The sequence below is a fragment of the Xyrauchen texanus genome, chromosome 31 (assembly GCF_025860055.1).
Source record: "Xyrauchen texanus isolate HMW12.3.18 chromosome 31, RBS_HiC_50CHRs, whole genome shotgun sequence".
NCBI lineage: Eukaryota > Metazoa > Chordata > Actinopteri > Cypriniformes > Catostomidae > Xyrauchen > Xyrauchen texanus.
The window spans coordinates 5,512,464-5,532,362 of record NC_068306.1 but is presented as its reverse complement, the minus strand read 5'-3'; the positions used below and the strand labels follow the sequence as shown (position 1 = coordinate 5,532,362).

Here is a 19,899-nt window from a genome sequence, read left to right as displayed (position 1 = left end):
ATAGCGACCACGAGGAGGTTACCCCATGTGACTCTACCCTCCCTAGCAACTGGCCCAATTTGGTTACCCCATGTGACTCTACCCTCCCTAGCAACCGGCCCAAATTTGTTACCCCATGTGACTCTACCCTCCCTAGCAACTGGGTCAATTTGGTTACCCCATGTGACTCTACCCTCCCTAGCAACCGGGCCAATTTGGTTACCCCATGTGACTCTACCCTCCCTAGCAACCGGGTCAATTTGTTTGCTAAGGAGACCTGACCCTGGATTCAAACTCGTGACTCCAGCGGTGATAGACAGCATCTTTACGATAAAAGCACTCCCTTCTTCGGATGTGTGCGGCATCACGGCATGCTCAAAGGGTGTCACATGCTGTCTGATGGAGCAGGCGAGAGCACTAACATGAAACACACATGAGCCGTTTAGTGGGAGGAGCCAAAAAATATTTTATGTGATTGGTCACACAGATTACAGTCCTTTTGATTGACAGCTCCCTCTGTACTTTTGCTAAACAAACATTCATACTCGTGTTGCGTTTATGAATACAAAATAACAATAATTACAAGATAATCTCGCTAAAATAATTATAATGAACCTTCAATGTGAAGATCCCGTTGAACTCTCAAAATGCAAAGCGCCAAATGTGCCACGACAGCCTCTCGGGTTCAAAGTTCACGAGTGACGGTGACCTGGTCAAGTGCGGCGCTCAACACCAGCGTCACCACGGCAACAATGAAGAGATCTGTCTCACTCTCATGTTTCCTGTCGTTGAGAGAGAGACAGATGAAGAAACATCGTCCAATCCATCAGTCTGTATAAAAATATTCAAAAGAGAGAGAGACAGTTCTCTCTGATTGGCTGGGGACAGTCATGCTCCTCTCTGATTGGCTGGGGACGGTCATGCTCCTCTCTGATTGGCTGATTAAGAGCTTGTGTCAGTATCTCAGTGTGCTGCTGTTGTTCTTGTGGATTCGAAGCGTTTGGATGCTGGACAGGATTTTCTTCTGGTGTCCAGCTAAAGTCACTCCGATCCGCAGAAGATCCCTGAAACAACCGTATGAATTATTCTCATTAATAATGTTACAGTGACTTTATAAAAATCAACCATTCAGATTTCACGACTAAATGCAACTCTCGATATCAGGACTGCAATTATCACCCTTGAAAATATTAGTTTTTTGATATCAGTATCACATTTGCACGAGTAAAATGAGAATTCTTGATAAGAATGAATGAATCTGAATATTCAATGAGAACAGCAGGTGGGTGGGGCTTGATTGAATCCGTGAGGAATTGATTGGATGATGGAAAGTGACTCACTCAGTGGAGATCTGTGAGATGAGCTCAAAGGAAGTGAATCCGGCCTGCAGGAAGCTCTCCTCATATCGCTCCATCTTAATGGCTCTGAGCCAATCAGAAACTGAGCTGCACTGAGACAGAGGGGGAGGAGCTCGCTGGTCCAGCAGAGGGTGAGACAGGCTGACAGAGAGGAGATGTCAAGCTTGTATTTAGTGTTCATATTCCAGCTGTTTAATAACTGTGTGTGTGTGTGCAGGTACTGACCCGTCGGGGATGCGTCCTGTGATTTTTAGGGAGGCAGGGTTTCGAATGAGTCTGTCGAGCGCAGAGACGATAGTGCAGAATCGCGGGCGTGACGATCGCTCCTTCTGCCAGCAGTCCAGCATGAGCTGATGAAGAGACACGGGACACTCCGGTGGAGGAGGGAGACGATAATCCTGCTCGATAGCGTTGATCACCTAAAGAGGAACACATGTACAGAGTCTGGCGGAGGACACATCAACTGAAAAATGGCTGTTGAAAATGTCGATGAAGGGGATGAAAAGTACATTTTTTAAACTAGGAAATTAAAAAGTTACGTTTTGAACGTGCTGAGTGACTCCGGTCAGGTCTCCTTAGCAACCAAATTGGGCCGGTTGCTAGGGAGGGTAGAGTCACATGGGGTAACCTCCTCGTGGTCACTATAATGTGGTTCTCGCTCTCGGTGGGGCGTGTGGCGAGTTGTGCATGGATGCAATAGCGTGAAGCCTCCACACGCGCTACGTCTCCATGGTAACACACTCAACGAGTCACGTGATAAGATGCGCGGATTGACGGACTCAGACGCGGAGGTAACTGAGATTCGTCCTCCACCACCTGGATTGAGGCGAGTCACTACGCCACCACGAGGCTCTACTGAGTGTTTTATTTGTCACTGCTGTCTCACACTTACGTCCTGGTTGCTCATGTCCCAGTACGGTCTTTCTCCGAATGACATCACCTCCCACATGACGATCCCGTAACTCCAGACGTCAGATGCAGATGTGAACTTACGGAAGGCAATGGCTTCAGGAGCCGTCCAGCGGATCGGAATCTTCCCACCCTGAAGAAAGCAACAACATTTACAGATGATTAAAATATTTCCACCTGTATTCTATAACAATAATATTAAAGAATAAAACACTACTGACCCCAGTCAGACATATGTGTGTGTGTGTAGTGTGTGAGTGTGTGTGTGTGTGTGTGTGTAGTGTGTGTGAGAGTGTGTGTGAGTGTGTGTGTGTGAGAGTGTGTGTGTGAGTGAGTGTGAGTGAGTGTGTGTGTACATGTGTGTGAGTGTGTGTACATGTGTGTGTGTGTGAGTGTGTGTGTGTGTATGTGTGAGTGAGTGTGAGTGTGTGTGTGTGTATGTGTGAGTGAGTGTGTGTGTGTGAGAGAGTGTGTGTGTGTGTACACGTGTGTGTTCTCACCAGTGAGCTGGTGTATGTCGGGTCTGAGGAGTTTTCTGTCAGGAATCTGGACAGGCCGAAGTCAGACACCTTACACACCAGATTACTGTTGACCAGGATGTTGCGTGCGGCCAGATCGCGGTGAACGAAACTCATCTCCGACAGATACTTCATACCCGACGCGATTCCACGCAACATTCCCACCAACTGAATGGGAGTGAACTGACCATCATTCAACTGCACAGAGAGAGAGACAGACAGATTATTATTCATCATGAACTCTGAGCAGTGAGACAGCTACACAGACAGACAGATAGACAGACAGGTAACTGACCCTCAGGAATGAGTCGAGCGCTCCGTTCTCCATGTATTCAGTCAGTATCATGACCGGACAGGAAGCTGTGATCACTCCCTCCAGGTGAATGATGTTAGGATGCTGGAACTGACCCATGATTGAGGCCTCAGACAGGAAGTCCCGCCTCTGCTTATCTGTGTATCCGTCCTTCAGTGTTTTAATGGCCACATAGTTCTCTTTCTTACCGGGAACCTTCAACCGGCCGCGACACACCTCACCGAACTCACCTGTGCGCACACACACACACACACACACACACACACATACATATGAGTGAGAGCTCATATGAACAATATCACATTCACCCATGAAACATGACGCACGCACACACACACACACACACACACGCACACACACACACACACACAGAGAGAGAGTTCTCACCAGCACCAATAACCTCCTCGATTTTGACGAATGAGACCTCGATCTCTTTGGCGAATTCCCTCACAGCCTCGTTTGGATCCTCATATGTAAACGGATCTATGTACACTTTAATACCTGTGAAACCATGGCAACACATGACCATCACCACAGTGCATTCAGAAGAGTTTTAAACTTAAAGCTGAGGTGATCTGATTGGCTGAGACTCACCTTGACCCATCATAAACTGAGCAGTCTTATCTGCATCTGGATCCCTTGTCCTGCTTGAGCGCCTGACACACACACACACACACACACACACACACACACACACACACACACACAGTAGTGTTGTGTTAATGATCTAATACACTTCAGATGAAATGCACATTTGCACACGTATGATGTGTTCACACTAATGTGACAGTGTGTTGTTCCAGAATCGCTTGAAACGAACCCGAGTTCCCCTTCTGTCAATCACTCGATGATATAATGACAATAGGGGTCGCTCTTGAGAGCCCCGTCCCATTCTTTGAGAAAAGGCCAATGAGAATTTGCATGCCTCTCCCCCGGACATACGTGTATAAAAGGAGCTGGAATGCCCACTCCGTTCAGATTTTTTTCATGTTCTCATTGCGAGAATATAACTATGACAAAATTGCGGTCATGGCTTTCCTTCTTCAAACGGGGGAAAGACACTCCAGCAGCCCCCTGTGCTGCGCCTTCTATTTGGGGAGATCAATGGGTGCAGTTTTGCCGGTTAATTCCCAGCTGACATCCCGTTCCCCAGCACGCTAGTTTGCCCCTGTCCGGTTCCGAAACGAGACCAGCCCGCCTCACGGCTGGATAAGTCTTCGATCACTGCATCGGAGAGTGCAATGGTGATGTAGGACGCTGAGGATTCGACTGGGCTGCCACCTTTGGGCCCGCCCGCCCAGTCTGAGGCCGATGCAGAGCTGATCACCATGTTTGCCTGGGCCACCAGGAGTATCGGGTTGGACTGGAACCGTCCAGCCTCCCCTGAGCACTCGCGGCTTGATGATTGGTTCCTGGGTTCTGGGCACCGCTCACGGCCATGCCCACCCCCCAGTTCCTTTCTTCCCGGAGGGGCATGACAAACTCACCTTTCGCTGCCCGAACCAGACTTCTGGGTTTGTCCGGGTTTGTCATCGACGGCGGGGTGACCCACGGGTACACGGATATCCCTCAGGTGGATAAGGCAGTTGCGATGCACCTGTGCCCGCAGAACGGCGGCACCTGACGGGAGCATCCGGCGCTCCCCTCCAGGGCCTGTAGGACTACGTCATCTCTGGCGACCAAAGCCTACAGTGCTGCTGGACAGGCCACCTCTGCCCTGTATACCATGGCCCTCCTGCAGGTACACCAGGCCAAGGCACTAAAAGAACTGCACGTGGGTACTCCTGATCCCGATGTGCTGCAGGAGCTGTGCTCAGTGACCAACCTCGCCCTCCGGGCAGCGAAGGTCATGGCGCGTGCACTCGGGCAGGCGATGTCCACCTTGGTGGTCCAGGAGCGCCATCGGAGGCTGAATCTAGTCGAGATGAGGGACGCTGACAAAGCAAACGTTCTCAACGCACTTCCCATTTCCCAGGTTGGACTTTTTGGAGTCACCGTTGAGGACTTCACCCAACAGTTCTCTAGGTGAAAAAGCAGATGGAGTCCATCCAGCTCATCTTGCCCCGACCTCACTCCTTAGGTCACGTAATCGGTGTCCACAGCCGCCGTTGTCATGGTCGCCGGAGGGAACGGAGGTTACGGGGGAAACTGTGTACTACAGACAAACTGATTCAGCGATTTTATGGTTAACCGAGAGAAATACTACAGCTAACTACACAGCTCGTGTCAGGATGAAATAATCGAAATCATGCTTCACAAATAATAGATTCAGTAAAAAAATCTGATGCGTTTTCCATTATTGCAGACGGATGGATCTGTCAAGACACAAGTTGCTCTCATAGTGCGCTCCGTAAACCAGTCACTTGAAATACAGGAGTGGTTTATTGTCTTCTACAGGATGCTGCAGACAGATGGGGCTTCACGAGGCACACTGATCAAGAGTACATTATCAGCCTTGGGACTTGATAGGACGGTTATTCTGGCCCTTGTGTGCCACTCAACGGGTTATTCCCACAAAACTGGGAGGAGAGATAAAGTCCCCTTTTGAAAAGCCCGAGGACTACGACAGCACTCTGGATAGCCTTATTGAGGAGGTAGAAGACCGCTTTTCCGGAAATTACCTGTTCATTCTCAAGTCCCCTGCATTCTCTCTCCCAAGAGCCCATCAGATGAAAGTGTTGGCGCCGTTTCCACCACGTACAGTATTGATCAAGAAATCAATTTGTTTTCCCGGATGTTCAACGATGGCATTGCTGACGAGAGTAACGAGGAAGAGGAGCGCTCTCAGCTGGAAAAAAGACTGCGATTCTTTTGTGGATTGGCACTGCGTGACACCCTTCCAAATCTGTCCAAATTCCACGTGCTTTCCTTAACTATCCCAGTGACTACAGCATCGGCTGAGAGAAGCTTTTCTTCTTTGCGGCAAACTTCCCCGAGGACGACAATGACAGATGCTCGTGTTTCTGCCAATACTACAGATCTGAAAGGACACGCCGTTAACATACTGGACGCTGTAACAAGGTTTGCCAGCAGAAAGGACAGACGCGTACAATTCTTTTGACAAGGTTTTTAAAGCATGCACATTTGTTATATTTAGCTAATGGTTAGTTGTCACATAAATAGGATTCGTCATATGTTTGTTAAATATTTAGTATTGGGAGCCGTAAGGTGGCCATGTTTATTATGAATGGACAGTTGGCACGCCACAACCCAGGAAATCACTCTGTTTTCTTTCTGATTAAGAACACCCGCTAGTCGTCTCATTACTGAGGGGATATTTTTTGGAAAACTTGCTCTGAGATTAACAAATACTGGAGAGATTTGGGGTGATGAAAAGTACTTTGTGTACTGACCCTGAACACTGCAGGAACTTTATATGGAGCCCCCTCTATCAACAGTGACGCGTCGCCACTGCCTGTAAATGAGAATGCTGGATCTCCGATCAGGAGCCTCGCGGTTGGCATCCGTTACAGATTCTGTGATGCCAATGGGGCCGTTGGAGATGGTAAACGTTTGGATTTGGGGATTATATAGAAGATTTTTGATCACTTTGTTATTTTATTGCTATTCTTCATTTAAAGTGCAATTTGAATTTAGAAATGTCTTTTATGTTTTTCGTGTTTCAATGAACAAATTAAATCAAACATATTCACCGACCCTCGGCAGGGCGTGACGATATACTTCCCTACCCTGCAGCTGTGCTCCCGCTCTGATCAGGTCATGTGACACACTGGGATTGTGAACTCGGTCACATGACCTGAAGTGGCTGACAGATGAAAGTTGAGCATCAGTGATGTCATCAGAGGAGAATAGTGAGTAGTGTATGAGTGTGTGTTTGTGAGTGTGTGTGTGAGTGCTCCTGGGGTCAGATTCATTGTTCCAGTAAGAGTCTGTATGGAGACAGCACTGGGTGGACACATCCTGTTCCCTTCACACACACACACACACACACTCACACCTTCACACATTCTCTCTGTGTAGAGTGAAATCATACATGCAATAGACAAATGAGAACATGTTGGGTCTGAAATGGCTCACTTGTACACTCTATAGTGAGTGTGGCTGGTTCTTTATCTGGGGATTGTCCAGAAAAGATCTCCGGCTGCAGATTGTGTGTTTTGCTTGTGACACTCTGTACACACAGTCTGTTCCTGTGACCCCGCCCCCTCATTCATCATCACAGCAATGCACACCACATCTTACCTGAAGCAGAACACGGCAACAATCACCACGGCGATGAGGATGAGGAGTCCGATAGTGACCAGCACGCCAGTGAGCACCAAACGTGATGGAGATTCTACTTCTGAGAGACAAAACACAGACGTCAAGTGTGTGTCAGGCAACGATGTGTGTGTGTGTGTGTGTGTGTGTGCCGTGTGTGTGTCTGTGAGTGTGTGTGTGTATACCGTGTGTGTGTACCGTGTGTGTGTGTGTGTGTGTACCATCAGGAAGTGTGCTGATGACAGCAGCGGGACTGAAGTGTCCGTATCCAGTGATGGTTCTGGCTCGGATCTGGACCTGATACTGTGATGCACGAGTGAGATCGTTCAGAACCACAGAGTTACTCTTACTGCTGATGTACTGCCAGCCGTCGTCCTGACCCTACACAACACAGGTCAAAGGTCAGGAACAGGTGAAATAAACCAGATCTGTTCTAATAGGTGAGCTCACAAGCTTAGCATGAAACAGCATAAGAGCGAGGAGACGAGAGCTTGCTCACGCTCACACACATCCTCTCATGTCTGTTTGTGTCTCACCATTAAACTGTATCTCAGCTGATACTCCTGAATGTTGTGATGTGTCTGTGGAGGAACAGGCCAACTGAGCGACACACTCGTCTCCGATGCTCCCGTTCTCTTGATACCTGATACAGGAATCGTCACTACACGCACGCACGCACGCACGCACACACGCACACACATACACACACAGACACACACACACACACAGACACGCACGCACGCACGCACACAGATGCACACACACAGTGTTTGAGTGAGGTCATTAATGTTCAGCGGGGTGAAACACAACATACTATAACTGGATTATCAGTCAACTGTAAAAGTTCCTTTCGTTGTTCTGTTGGTTTTGTGGTAACTCTGAGCTGGACAGATTCATAATGAATGAAACATGACTCTCACCGTCTCTGCTGGTGGTGACGTTGATGGCGGTGGAGGCGGGGCTTGTGTAACTGACAGCGCTCACTCCGTTCTGAGCGAGGACAGTGAAGGTGTACGTGGTGTGTGGGAGGAGCCCACGTATGACAACGCGCCTCCCGGTCACGCCCACCTGCCCCGGCCTGTAGGTGACGCTGTCTGCGCAGGGAACACAAACGAACGCTCCGCAGCGCACACACTCGATGCTGTACGTGAGATCAGAGCGGCCGCCGCGGTCCAGCGGTTCTGACCACTCCAGAGTCACCACCGTATCGTTGATCTGAGTGATGATGCTGCGCGGCGCCGTCGGCGGTTCTGGACAAACACAGTATGAGCACACACTCATGTCATGTGCAAACCTTTTCCACTAATGTCCCAGAAAATAAGAACTCTATTGTACAATGTCTTTAAATTGTGTCTTACTAGTGCAGGCCGTATCAGCGAGCTCACTGGCCGCTCTGTAGAATCCTGAGCGACACAAACACACACTGGATCCTGAAGAATGTGTGTTACTGTTCTCTGGACACACCCGACACAAACTGCCACCAACAGACACTTTATACTGACTCGATCCACACGCTGCACACACACACGCGCACATGCACACGCGCACACGCACAGAGATACACACGCGCACACAAGCGCGCGCACACGCACACACACACACACACACACACGCACACACAGAGAAACACACACACACACACACACACACACACACACAGAGAAACACACACACACACACAGAGAAACACACACACACACACACACACGCACACACACAAACACACACACACACAATTAATCTTATTCAGAATGATGGGAAAACATGACAGCATCATTACAGGAAGTTCACAGAATTTGTCAATGCTTCATCTACAGTCTGATCAGTGATACATTTCATTTTGGGGTGAACTATCTCTTTAAGGGGGGGGGGGGATTTTGATAACATTTATTATTCTAAAGCAATCAGAGGATTATTTCTGTAATTGATCAATTTCACAGTATAACCAGCACAAAACAATGTGTGATGAATCGTTCTGTGATGTTGCAATAAAAGGTCTCTGTTGTACTGGTGAACTAGTTTGAGTTTCTCCTGACTGAAGTACAAACTCAAACTGTGTTTCTCACTGGTCTCTCTCTCAACCGAGACAACAAAAGTCACAATGATCCTTCATCTTAAATCTGTGTGTGTCTGGGGGAGGTGTTGGTTAAACACACTCAATCTAGTCTCAGGCCCCCAATGACCCGTCTGTTGTCCTCAAATAATAGAGTCAGACAGGGTGTGACACACACAAGACTCAAAGAGCAATTAGTACAAACAAATTCAACCACCTGCTGCACTGTTTGTGTGCGCGTGCACATGTGCGAGTGTGTGTATGGGTGCGTGCATGGTGTATCTGTGTGTGAGATTGTGTGTATGTATGTGTGTGTGTGTGTGTGTGTGTGTGGTGTGTGTATGTATGTGTGTGTGTGTGTGTATGTGTATGTATGTGTGTGTTAGTGTGAGTGTGTGCGGTGTGTGTGTGTATGTATGTGTGTGTGTGAGTGTGTGTGTCTCAGTGTGAGTGTGTGCATCTCTCCGGGAACTGACACCTTGTTGTGGAGGAGAGGCTTGTGTGGTCATGAGATCCCGAGAGAATTGCTGCCTGTGGCTATGCTCCTGGTAGAGCCACCCATGGCGGTAATATCGGGAGGGAGGTCCCTGACAAAGAGCAATCCAACCAAGACCTCAACAGTGGAACAGAAAGACAATGATGTCTGGCTTTAGGGGAGCATCACAACGGCTGGGAAGGCGGATGAAAGCTGCAGCAGAAAAGGGCTCCCAGTCGTCTTGGACTCCATGCCACTGGATCCTGACCCAGTCTCCCCACTTTAAACAAAATCACACACAGGCGTCCTCTTTAAAAGGAATCCACCCTAACATCCCGCTTTAAGTCCTAAGGCAACCAGCAAGTGGTGGCGGGGCAGGATTGTGAGATCAGGGTGCTAGATTCAGCCGCTGAGCTCTTGGAATGAGGCAGAAAGAGCCCTTCGTGAGCTGCACCCACGACTGAGCAGTCCTCTGTAGGATCCACTCTGCTCACTCCACCTGGGGAAGGGGCTATAAAAGGTGCCCTAAAAATAGCCTGCCTCAAACTTCCCGACTGGATCACTGAGTCCAGAGGGATCACCATTCACAGTAAGAAACACAGAACTATGAACTTTGGAGCCTGGAATGTGCACACACTGATGGATAGTGCAACCAGTGACGGAGAGGAGAACCGTCATCATCGCTAGAGCACTAAGGAGATTGACCTAGTTGCCCTTTGTGAAACCCAACTGGCAGATGAAGGACAGCTGAATGAGGAGAAGGGAGGCTACACTTTCTTCTGGAAAGGAAAAGCTTCTGATGAACCCAAGATCCATGGTGTTGGATTTGCTATTAGGAATCAGCTCATCAGCCACCTCTCTCAACTTCCTGTGGGAATCAGTGAGTGTCTCGTGACTCTGAAGAGGAAGTAAAAGAGACCTTCTACACCTGCTTAGATGTCAAGAATCCCCAGGGAGGATAAGATTATTCTCCTTGGAGACATCAATGCCAGGATCAGCCGGGACCAACACCTCTGGAAGGGTACAATAGGAAAGAAATGCATCGGGAACATCAACTCCAATGGAGTTACGCTTCTCAGCAAGTGTGCTCAGTATGACCTCGCCATCACTAACACTCTCTTTTGCCAGAAAAACAAACTTAAGGCATATTGGAGACACCCCGCTCCAAACAATGGCATCTCATTGTCTATGTCATTGAGCAAGGGACCGCCGTGACGTGAACATCAAAGGGCCATGATCGATGCAAATGACTGCTGGACAAATCGTCACCTCATCCACTCCACAATATCAGTCAAACTCAAGAGGAAGAGGAGGGTTCAAAGGAAGCAGATCAGACCAAGACTGAACCTTGAAAGCTTGGATGAAACTGCCATCAAGCAGCGACTTCAGGCCTCTCTTAGGGAAAGCCTCCAACAGGAATACCCTGATGACATTGAAGAGCACTGGAGCATGCTCAAATCCACCATCCTCTCCACCTGCAAAACCGTTCTTGGGTTCAAGTCCAGAAAACACCAGGACTGGTTTGATGAGAATGACACAGAGATAGAACAACTCATCTCCAAGAAAAGGAAAACCTTTCGTGCCTGGCAAAATTAAAAGGCTCTGGAAATCCAGAGACTGACAGACACGGTTTAGCCCAGAGGCTTTTTCAGCGCTACCAAGGCCGCCTATGGTCCAAGCTACCGCGGCCTTAACCCCCTGCACTCAAAAAGACAGGCAGGAGCTGCTGAAGGACAACGAGTCCATTAACGCCCGATGGAAGGAGCACTTCCAAGAGCTCCTCAACTGTGACTGAAACAGACAATATCTGCCACATCTGCCCCATCAGAGAAGACATGGAGAACCTACAACTGTAACAGAGGTTCAAGATGCCATCGGGAGCCTTAAGAACAACAAGGCCGCAGGTCCAGATGGGATCCCAGCTAAGATCTTAAAAGGAAGGTGGATCAGAGCTCCTGTACCACATCCATGACCTACTGTATGAAATTACAGGGGCATCTCGCTCGTCAACAGCAGAAATTATATTCACAGCATGACAACTACAGGAAAAATGCTGTAAACAAAGGCTGCCTTTGTACATGACATTCATAGACCTGACAAAGGCTTTTGACATGGTAGACCGCAAGGCTCAGTGGAGCATACTATCAAGGTATGACTTCCATGACAAGTACATCAGAATACTGAGGCTTCAGACTTACACTGTGGAAACGGGGTCAAACAGGGATGCATCGTCGCACCCACCCTGTTTGCCATCTTCGACCTCATTAGCAAAGAGCTGCCACAGGGGATCCAATCCTGTACAGAACTGATGGCAGACCATCAACCTTAACAGGTTCAAGGCCAAGAGCAAAGTCAGCAACACTACCATCATGGAGCTTCAGTATGCGGATGACAATGTCATCACAACACACTCCGCAGAAGACCTCCAGGGCATCATGAATGCCTTTGCCAAGGCATACAGAGCCCTGGGCCAAGCCTTAAACATCAAGAAGACCCAGGTTCTAAATCAACCTTCACCCAACCAGCCATCTACCCAACCCACCATATACGTGGCCAACACCACTCTTGAAAACGTGGACCACTTCCCCTCACTCGACAGCCTTCTTTCCTCAAAAGCTGACGTCGACTCTGAGGTCAACCATAGCCTGAGTTGTGCCAGTAGAGCCTACGACAGACTCAGGAAAAGAGTCTTTGAAAACCAAGACCTAAAGGCCCAAACAAAACTCCTGGTCTACAGAGCCGTTGTCCTCTCCACCCTGCTGTATGGAGCCGAGTCATGGACCACCTACAGCAGGCACCTGAGAGCCCTGAAACAACAGCACCAAAGATCCTAACGAAAGATTCTGAGGATCAGCTGGAAGGACAGATGCACCAACATCAGCATTTTGGAGGAAGCCAACATGACAAGCATCACCACCACAATAATGCAGTACCAACTCCGATGGACAGGCCATGTCATCTGCATGTCCAACACACGTCTCCCCAAACAGATCGTGTACTCCCAGCTGAAGGAAGGTCAGTGAGACACTGGCGGGCGAAAGAAACATTACAAGGACAATATCAAGACCATTCTGAAGATTCCACATCACATCAAGCAACTGGGAACACATTCCACTGGACAGGTGCTCCTGGAGGAAATCCGTGCAGGAAGGAGCTGCACATCATGTGCAGTGCCGCAGACAAGGAGAAAGAAAAAAAGACTCAGCCACCACCAACCACTACCACTCTCTCCTGCCCACACTGCACCGAAGTATGTGGATCGTCTATCAGCCTCTACAGCCATCTGTAGACCCACAAGTAGACGACCCAATAGAGAGAACAGTCGTACTCGCCTCGAGTGACCACCGATGATGATGATGATGGTGTGTGTGTAAGAGTGTGTGTGTGTGTGTTCATGAGGGAGCAGAAAGAAAAGAATAGAGAGAATGAGTGATTACTGTGAGTGGTGTGAACATGTCAGCTGGCTCATATTACCCATAATCCTCAGCCACACCCAAAGACCCATTCCAGCTCATTAAAAGTGCATTTCATCAAACGCTACTAAAAAAACACTCACACTCACACGCAGTGATCAGTACAAACACAGCTGCTTCACATTTAGAACAGCACAATGAATCACACACAAATATCGAAGCCAGACCGTTAGTTTAGAGTCGAGAGAGCGCCAGCAGTGTTTTATATACAGTTCATCATGAGCTCATTAACACATCGTGATTTAGCATCTACATATTTTGCTTATTACTTTTGGACAGACTGGTCTATTATTGTGCTATCATCAACTTCAGATTTAGCTGCTCTTAAACCTCAGGTTAAAAAAACATTTACCGCTTCAGATGTCAGTCCTCCTTCCTGTCTACATTCATGACTACTGATTCATGGAACTGTGGTTAATGTGATAAAACACAACTAACGCTAATGTTTTTGTCATATTTTAGGAAACTCACGTCTGCAGCGATCAGAGTCCACTGGCTCGTATCCCGGTTTACATGCACACGACGATGACGGAGGCCCCACCCACTGCCCGTCTTCACCACAGAACATGGTGGGAGGGCGTGGATTCTGGCCAATGGGGGCGGAGTTAGCCACACACACGCCCTCCGCCTGCTGCACCAGCGAATGAGGGAGCGTTTCAGGGAAGGAGGAGAACGCCCTTGTGATGGAGGGACACTTTTTGAAGAACACCCTGATGGACAGCAGGGCCATACATGCCCCCTGCACCTGGAACGCCAGATAGAAGCCTTTCTTTGAGAAAGGACCCATACGAACCGTCTTCACGTTGAACTTCCTCTCGCCTCCGCGACGCAACAGGAAGTCCGCTGCGACCGTGTCCACCTGCAGCAAAACACGAGAGATCACTGTGTGATGTAGCTCAACAAAAATTATACAGCAAAACTTCTCTTGAGTGTTCAGGTATCTGTCTGACTGTGTGTGTGTGTGTGTATATATATATATATGTGTGTGTGTGTGTGTGTGTGTATAAATGTGTGTGTGCGTGTGTGTATATGTGTGTGAGTGTGTGTGTGTGCGCGTGTGCATTTGTGTGTGTGCGTATTTATATGTGTGCATGTATGTGTGTATACACTCACCTAAAGGATTATTAGGAACACATACTAATACTGTGTTTGACCCCCTTTCGCCTTCAGAACTGCCTTAATTCTACGTGGCATTGATTCAACAAGGTGCTGAAAGCATTCTTTAGAAATGTTGGCCCATATTGATAGGATAGCATCTTGCAGTTGATGGAGATTTGTGGGATGCACATCCAGGGCACGAAGCTCCCGTTCCACCACATCCCAAAGATGCTCTATTGGGTTGAGATCTGGTGACTGTGGGGGCCATTTTAGTACAGTGAACTCATTGTCATGTTCAAGAAACCAATTTGAAATGATTCGAGCTTTGTGGCATGGTGCATTATCCTGCTGGAAGTAGCCATCAGAGGATGGGTACATGGTGGCCATAAAGGGATGGACATGGTCAGAAACAATGCTCAGGTAGGCCGTGGCATTTAAACGATGCCCAATTGGCACTAAGGGGCCTAAAGTGTGCCAAGAAAACATCCCCACACCATTACACCACCACCACCAGCCTGCACAGTGGTAACAAGGCATGATGGATCCATGTTCTCATTCTGTTTACGCCAAATTCTGACTCTACCATCTGAATGTCTCAACAGAAATCGAGACTCATCAGACCAGGCAACATTTTTCCAGTCTTCAACTGTCCAATTTTGGTAAGCTCTTGCAAATTGTAGCCTCTTTTTCCTATTTGTAGTGGAGATGAGTGGTATCCGGTGGGGTCTTCTGCTGTTGTAGCCCATCCGCCTCAAGGTTGTGCGTGTTGTGGCTTCACAAATGCTTTGCTGCATACCTCGGTTGTAACGAGTGGTTATTTCAGGCAAAGTTGCTCTTCTATCAGCTTGAATCAGTCGGCCCATTCTCCTCTGACCTCTAGCATCAACAAGGCATTTTCGCCCACAGGACTGCCGCATACTGGATGTTTTTCACTTTTCACACCATTCTTTGTAAACCCTAGAAATGGTTGTGCGTGAAAATCCCAGTAACTGAGCAGATTGTGAAATACTCAGACCGGCCCGTCTGGCACCAACAACCATGCCACGCTCAAAATTGCTTAAATCACCTTTCTTTCCCATTCTGACATTCAGTTTGGAGTTCAGGAGATTGTCTTGACCAGGACCACACCCCTAAATGCATTGAAGCAACTGCCATGTGATTGGTTGATTAGATAATTGCATTAATGAGAAATTGAACAGGTGTTCCTAATAATCCTTTAGGTGAGTGTATGTATGTGTGTGTGTGTGTGCATGTGTGTGTATATGTGTGTGTGTATATGTGTGTGTGCGTATATGTGTGTGCGTGTGTGTGCGTATATGTGTGTGTGTGTGTGTGGAGAGTGTGTGTGTGTGTATATGTGTGTGTGTGCGTGTGTGTGTATATATGTGTGTGTGTATGTGTGTATATATGTGTGTGTGTATATATGTGTGTGTGTATATATATATATATATATATATATATATATATATATATATATATATATATATATATATATGTGTACCTTGCTGTAAGGGTTCTCCATCCAGGTGGGGTGTGTGGGTGTGGCGTTGTCCTCGTCACTCTGGTAGTAATAAAGGTTAAAGGTCTCTTTGCATGAGCGGTAGTTGGACGGCATGGCAGAACACTCCATCATGGTGAAACGGATCTCCACGTACACCTGAGACGCTCCGCGGCGCGGGATAAACCTCGTCCTCAGCCAGTGACTCAATGAACTGTCCATCAGACAAATCTGAAAAGTACGGACGATGTTGCCCTCTTCGTCCAATCCGCTCATCTCCTCCCACTGACGCAAACACACAGAGAACATAAGCTCAACATTACAGGAACATTACGAGGAGGATTCAGGGCACAGACATTAAAGTCAACACATAATTAAACATATTTATTTCTTCATACACACTCCAGGTCTAGTGACCGATTCATCAGTGCATCAGTCATTCATCATCTTATCCTTCACTATATCTGCCTTACAGAGACCCTTTTCACCAGCCCATCCATTCCCCATGAATAACACTGTATTGAGTGTGTCACCTCAGGGTCACTGCTGGGGTAAATGGTCCATCTCAGATCAGACGTCTCTAGTTTTGTGTTCATCAGCACCTCTAAGAGACAGACAAGAGTGAAATAACATCATTATAACTACATATAAACGTAATGTTAGTTCAACATAACACCTAACATCAGTCAATTTCATTGTGTTCACGTCATGTCGGAAGCATCACGATTACAAGATGTTCCACAGCTGTTCCGTCCCGGGACATCAGAAGTGATTGGTTTCCATGGCAACACTCAAAACAGCCTTGTTGTTGAGAACAGCCAAATATTTTGCACATTCTTGTTCCTTCAGTCCTAATGTGATGCTCAAGATCGCTCAAAGTTCCACTTTTAGGGTCAGTTTATAATAGGAAGGGTGCGAGTCTCAGTCTTAATTTAGCTTTAGGGGGTACCTAGGTAACTGTAGTGTGCATGCAGAACTTTTCAGGTTTGAGACTTCTCTTATTTTGTTTTTATGGGGGTAAGAATGTGGCAGATTGTTTTTAATTCCCTTTACTTTCGGGTTGAATATCTCTGGTGGGGAACCAGACAGGAACCTGGAATTCTTCATTGACAAACACGATGGAATCCTGCATTTCTTTTAATTTATGTACATTGAAATGTTGCTTTTAAATAAGCTCTAGGAGTTTGTTCAATGACACATTACTATATCAGCATATTTTAGCTGTGGAATCAAAATTTGGCATTGAGAACTGTAAAATTGCACTGGTACTAGTGTTCAACTTATAATGACGAGTTTAACAACGACATTGAGGGGGGTCTGGGTATCTCAGCGAGTATTGACGCTGACTATCACCGCTGGAGTCGTGAGTTTGAATCCAGGGCGTGGTGAGTGACTCCAGTCATGTCTCCTTAGCAACCAAACTGGCCCGATTGACGGTCTCATACGTGGAGGCAACTGAGATTCGTCCTCTGCCACCCGGATTGTGTCACTGCACCATGACGAGGACTTTGGGAATGGGGCATTCCACATTGTGGAGAAAAACGGGAGAAATTAGAAAAACAAAAAACTATGACATAAAGGGCTTCTACATGTCGGAAACTCATTTACGATAATTCCAACATGGTGTGAACACAATATTACTTTGCATTTGATTTCTCACATACAGTGCATCCGGAAAGTATTCACAACGCTTCACTTTTTCCACATTTTGTTATGTTACAGCCTTATTCCAAAATATATTCTCCAAACAATACCCCATAATGACAACATGAATGAAGTTTGTTTGAAATCTTAACCCTAACCCTAAAAACGAAAAAAAATCACATGTACACAAGTATTCAAGAGTATTCAGTCTTCTTGGAAACCCTGAATGGAGTCCTGAATATGGCCCCAGTAGGGGACTCCATAGTGATGCTGGGTGACTTCAACGCGCACGTGGGAAATGACAGGGACACCTGAAAAGGCGTGATTGGGAGGAACGGCCTCCCCGATCTGAACTCAAGTGGATGTTTGTTATTAGACTTCTGTGCTAGTCATGGATTATCTATAACAAACACCATGTTCGAACATAAGGATGCTCATAAGTCAAGTCAAGTCAAGTCAAGTGGTTTTTATTGTCGTTTCAACCATATACAGTTAGTGCAGTACACAGCAAAACGAGACAACGTTCCTCCAGGACCATGGTGCTACATAAAAAACAACAAAGGACCAACATAGGACCACATGAGACAACACAACGAAATAAAATACCTATATAAACTACCTATATATACCTATATAAAGTGCACGTGCAAACATGTGCAAAAAGTACAGGACAGTACAACAAATTACTGACAATGAACAGGACAATAGACAGTGCAGCGCCGACCAGTACTCAGTAGTGCAAAAAGATGACAGTTTCTAAAAATGTAAACATAATAATAATAATAATAATAATAACTTTATTCTTATATAGCGCCTTTAAAGCAGCTTCTCAAGGCGCTTTACATAATAAAACAAGCAAAACAAAAATACATCACAGAAAAAAAAAAAAAAAAAAAAAGATAAAATACAATAAAATAAAAGTCAAATAAAAGCTAGCCTAAAAAAAATGCGTTTTCAATAAAGATTTGAAATTACTTAAAGACTGTGCATCTCTAATATTTGAAGGGAGTGCATTCCAAAGTCTAGGAGCATAGGATGAGAAAGCCCTATCCCTACAGTACGCAACCGAGTCTGTGGGACTGCCAATAGACCAGCTTGTGAAGAGCGTAAATGACGCTTGGGTGTGTATAAAGTTAAAAGCGCAGACAAATACTGCGGTGCCAGACCATGCAGTGCCTTATATGTGAGCATAAGTATTTTAAAATCGACTCTGAACTTGACCGGGAGCCAGTGCAAAGACTTTAAAATAGGTGTAATATGCTCATTTATTCTGATTCCAGTCAAGATCCTAGCAGCAGAATTTTGAACACATTGTAATTTCTTCAGTGTGGTTTTTGGAACTCCAGCAAGAAGTGCATTGCAATAGTCAATGCGAGAAAAAACTAAAGTATTGATAAGCCTTTCAGTCACAGAGAGGGATAACATAGAGCGAAGTCTGGCAATATTTCTGAGATGAAAATAAGAGTTCTTAACAATGTACCGCACATGAGAGTCGAAGGACAGACTAGAATCAAATATAACTCCCAAGTTTTTTAACTTAGTCTGTGCCTCCAAGTCAGTCCCATCTATGTTCAGAATTAGTGAACCAGCCTTACGAAGCTGATGAGGAGTGCCAATAAGCAAGAACTCAGTCTTATCATTATTTAGACACAAAAAAATTTTGAGACATCCATGTTTTTATCTCAGAAATACAGTGTGTTAAAAAAAGAACATCCAGATTTTGACCAGGCTTAGAGTGAATATAAATCTGAGTGTCATCTGCATAACAGTGATAATTAAGTCCAAGTGATCTTAGTAGCAGTCCGAGTGGAAAGATGTAAATGCTAAAAAGTAAGGGACCAAGAATTGAACCTTGGGGAACACCCGTACGGACAGAACCAATCTCAGACCGAAAACCATTCATACAAACAAACTGTTTACGATGCGAGAGATAAGATCTAAACCAGGTTAATACAGTCTCAGAAACTCAAAAACATAACATACTATGAGATAATGTTCTATGCACATAGCAGTTATTGAGGTAGCAGACAGTTATAAAGTGACAGTAATTAAAGTGCAACTCAGGACACGTGTGTGTCAAACCAGTCTCTGAGTATTGAGAAGTCTGATGGCTTGGGGGAAGAAGCTGTTACACAGTCTGGCCGTGAGGGCCCGAATGCTTCGGTACCTCTTGCCAGACGGGAGGAGGGTAAAGAGTTTGTGTGAGGGGTGTGTGGGGTCAGTCCACAATGCTGGTTGCTTTATGGATACAGTGTTTTTTGTAAATGTCTTTGATGGAGGGAAGAGAGACCCCAATGATCTTCTCAGCTGTCCTCACTATCCTCTGCAGGGCTTTGCGGTCCGAAACGGTGCAAGTCCCA

General features: G+C 46.5%; 1 protein-coding gene across 2 annotated transcripts in view; it reads right to left on the bottom strand.

Annotated features, from left to right (window-relative positions):
* Nucleotides 1-407: 407 nt before the first annotated feature.
* LOC127625544 (ephrin type-B receptor 4b) overlaps nucleotides 408-19,899 on the bottom strand; it is a 33,011-nt gene continuing 13,519 nt past the window's right edge. The window contains exons 2-17 of one of the 2 annotated variants that reach the window (XM_052100862.1): nucleotides 16,429-16,499; nucleotides 15,899-16,180; nucleotides 13,771-14,158; nucleotides 8,657-8,812; nucleotides 8,219-8,548; nucleotides 7,835-7,959; nucleotides 7,520-7,679; nucleotides 7,281-7,380; nucleotides 3,672-3,733; nucleotides 3,465-3,578; nucleotides 3,060-3,307; nucleotides 2,747-2,962; nucleotides 2,230-2,379; nucleotides 1,563-1,756; nucleotides 1,320-1,478; nucleotides 408-1,043 (exon numbers count right to left, since the gene is read on the bottom strand). In XM_052100862.1, the coding sequence (XP_051956822.1) occupies nucleotides 935-1,043; nucleotides 1,320-1,478; nucleotides 1,563-1,756; nucleotides 2,230-2,379; nucleotides 2,747-2,962; nucleotides 3,060-3,307; nucleotides 3,465-3,578; nucleotides 3,672-3,733; nucleotides 7,281-7,380; nucleotides 7,520-7,679; nucleotides 7,835-7,959; nucleotides 8,219-8,548; nucleotides 8,657-8,812; nucleotides 13,771-14,158; nucleotides 15,899-16,180; nucleotides 16,429-16,499 (2,864 nt within the window). In that variant the 3' untranslated portion in view covers nucleotides 408-934. The remainder of the gene's footprint in view (nucleotides 1,044-1,319; nucleotides 1,479-1,562; nucleotides 1,757-2,229; nucleotides 2,380-2,746; nucleotides 2,963-3,059; nucleotides 3,308-3,464; nucleotides 3,579-3,671; nucleotides 3,734-7,280; nucleotides 7,381-7,519; nucleotides 7,680-7,834; nucleotides 7,960-8,218; nucleotides 8,549-8,656; nucleotides 8,813-13,770; nucleotides 14,159-15,898; nucleotides 16,181-16,428; nucleotides 16,500-19,899) is intronic. The other variant, XM_052100863.1, reaches the window with a different exon arrangement.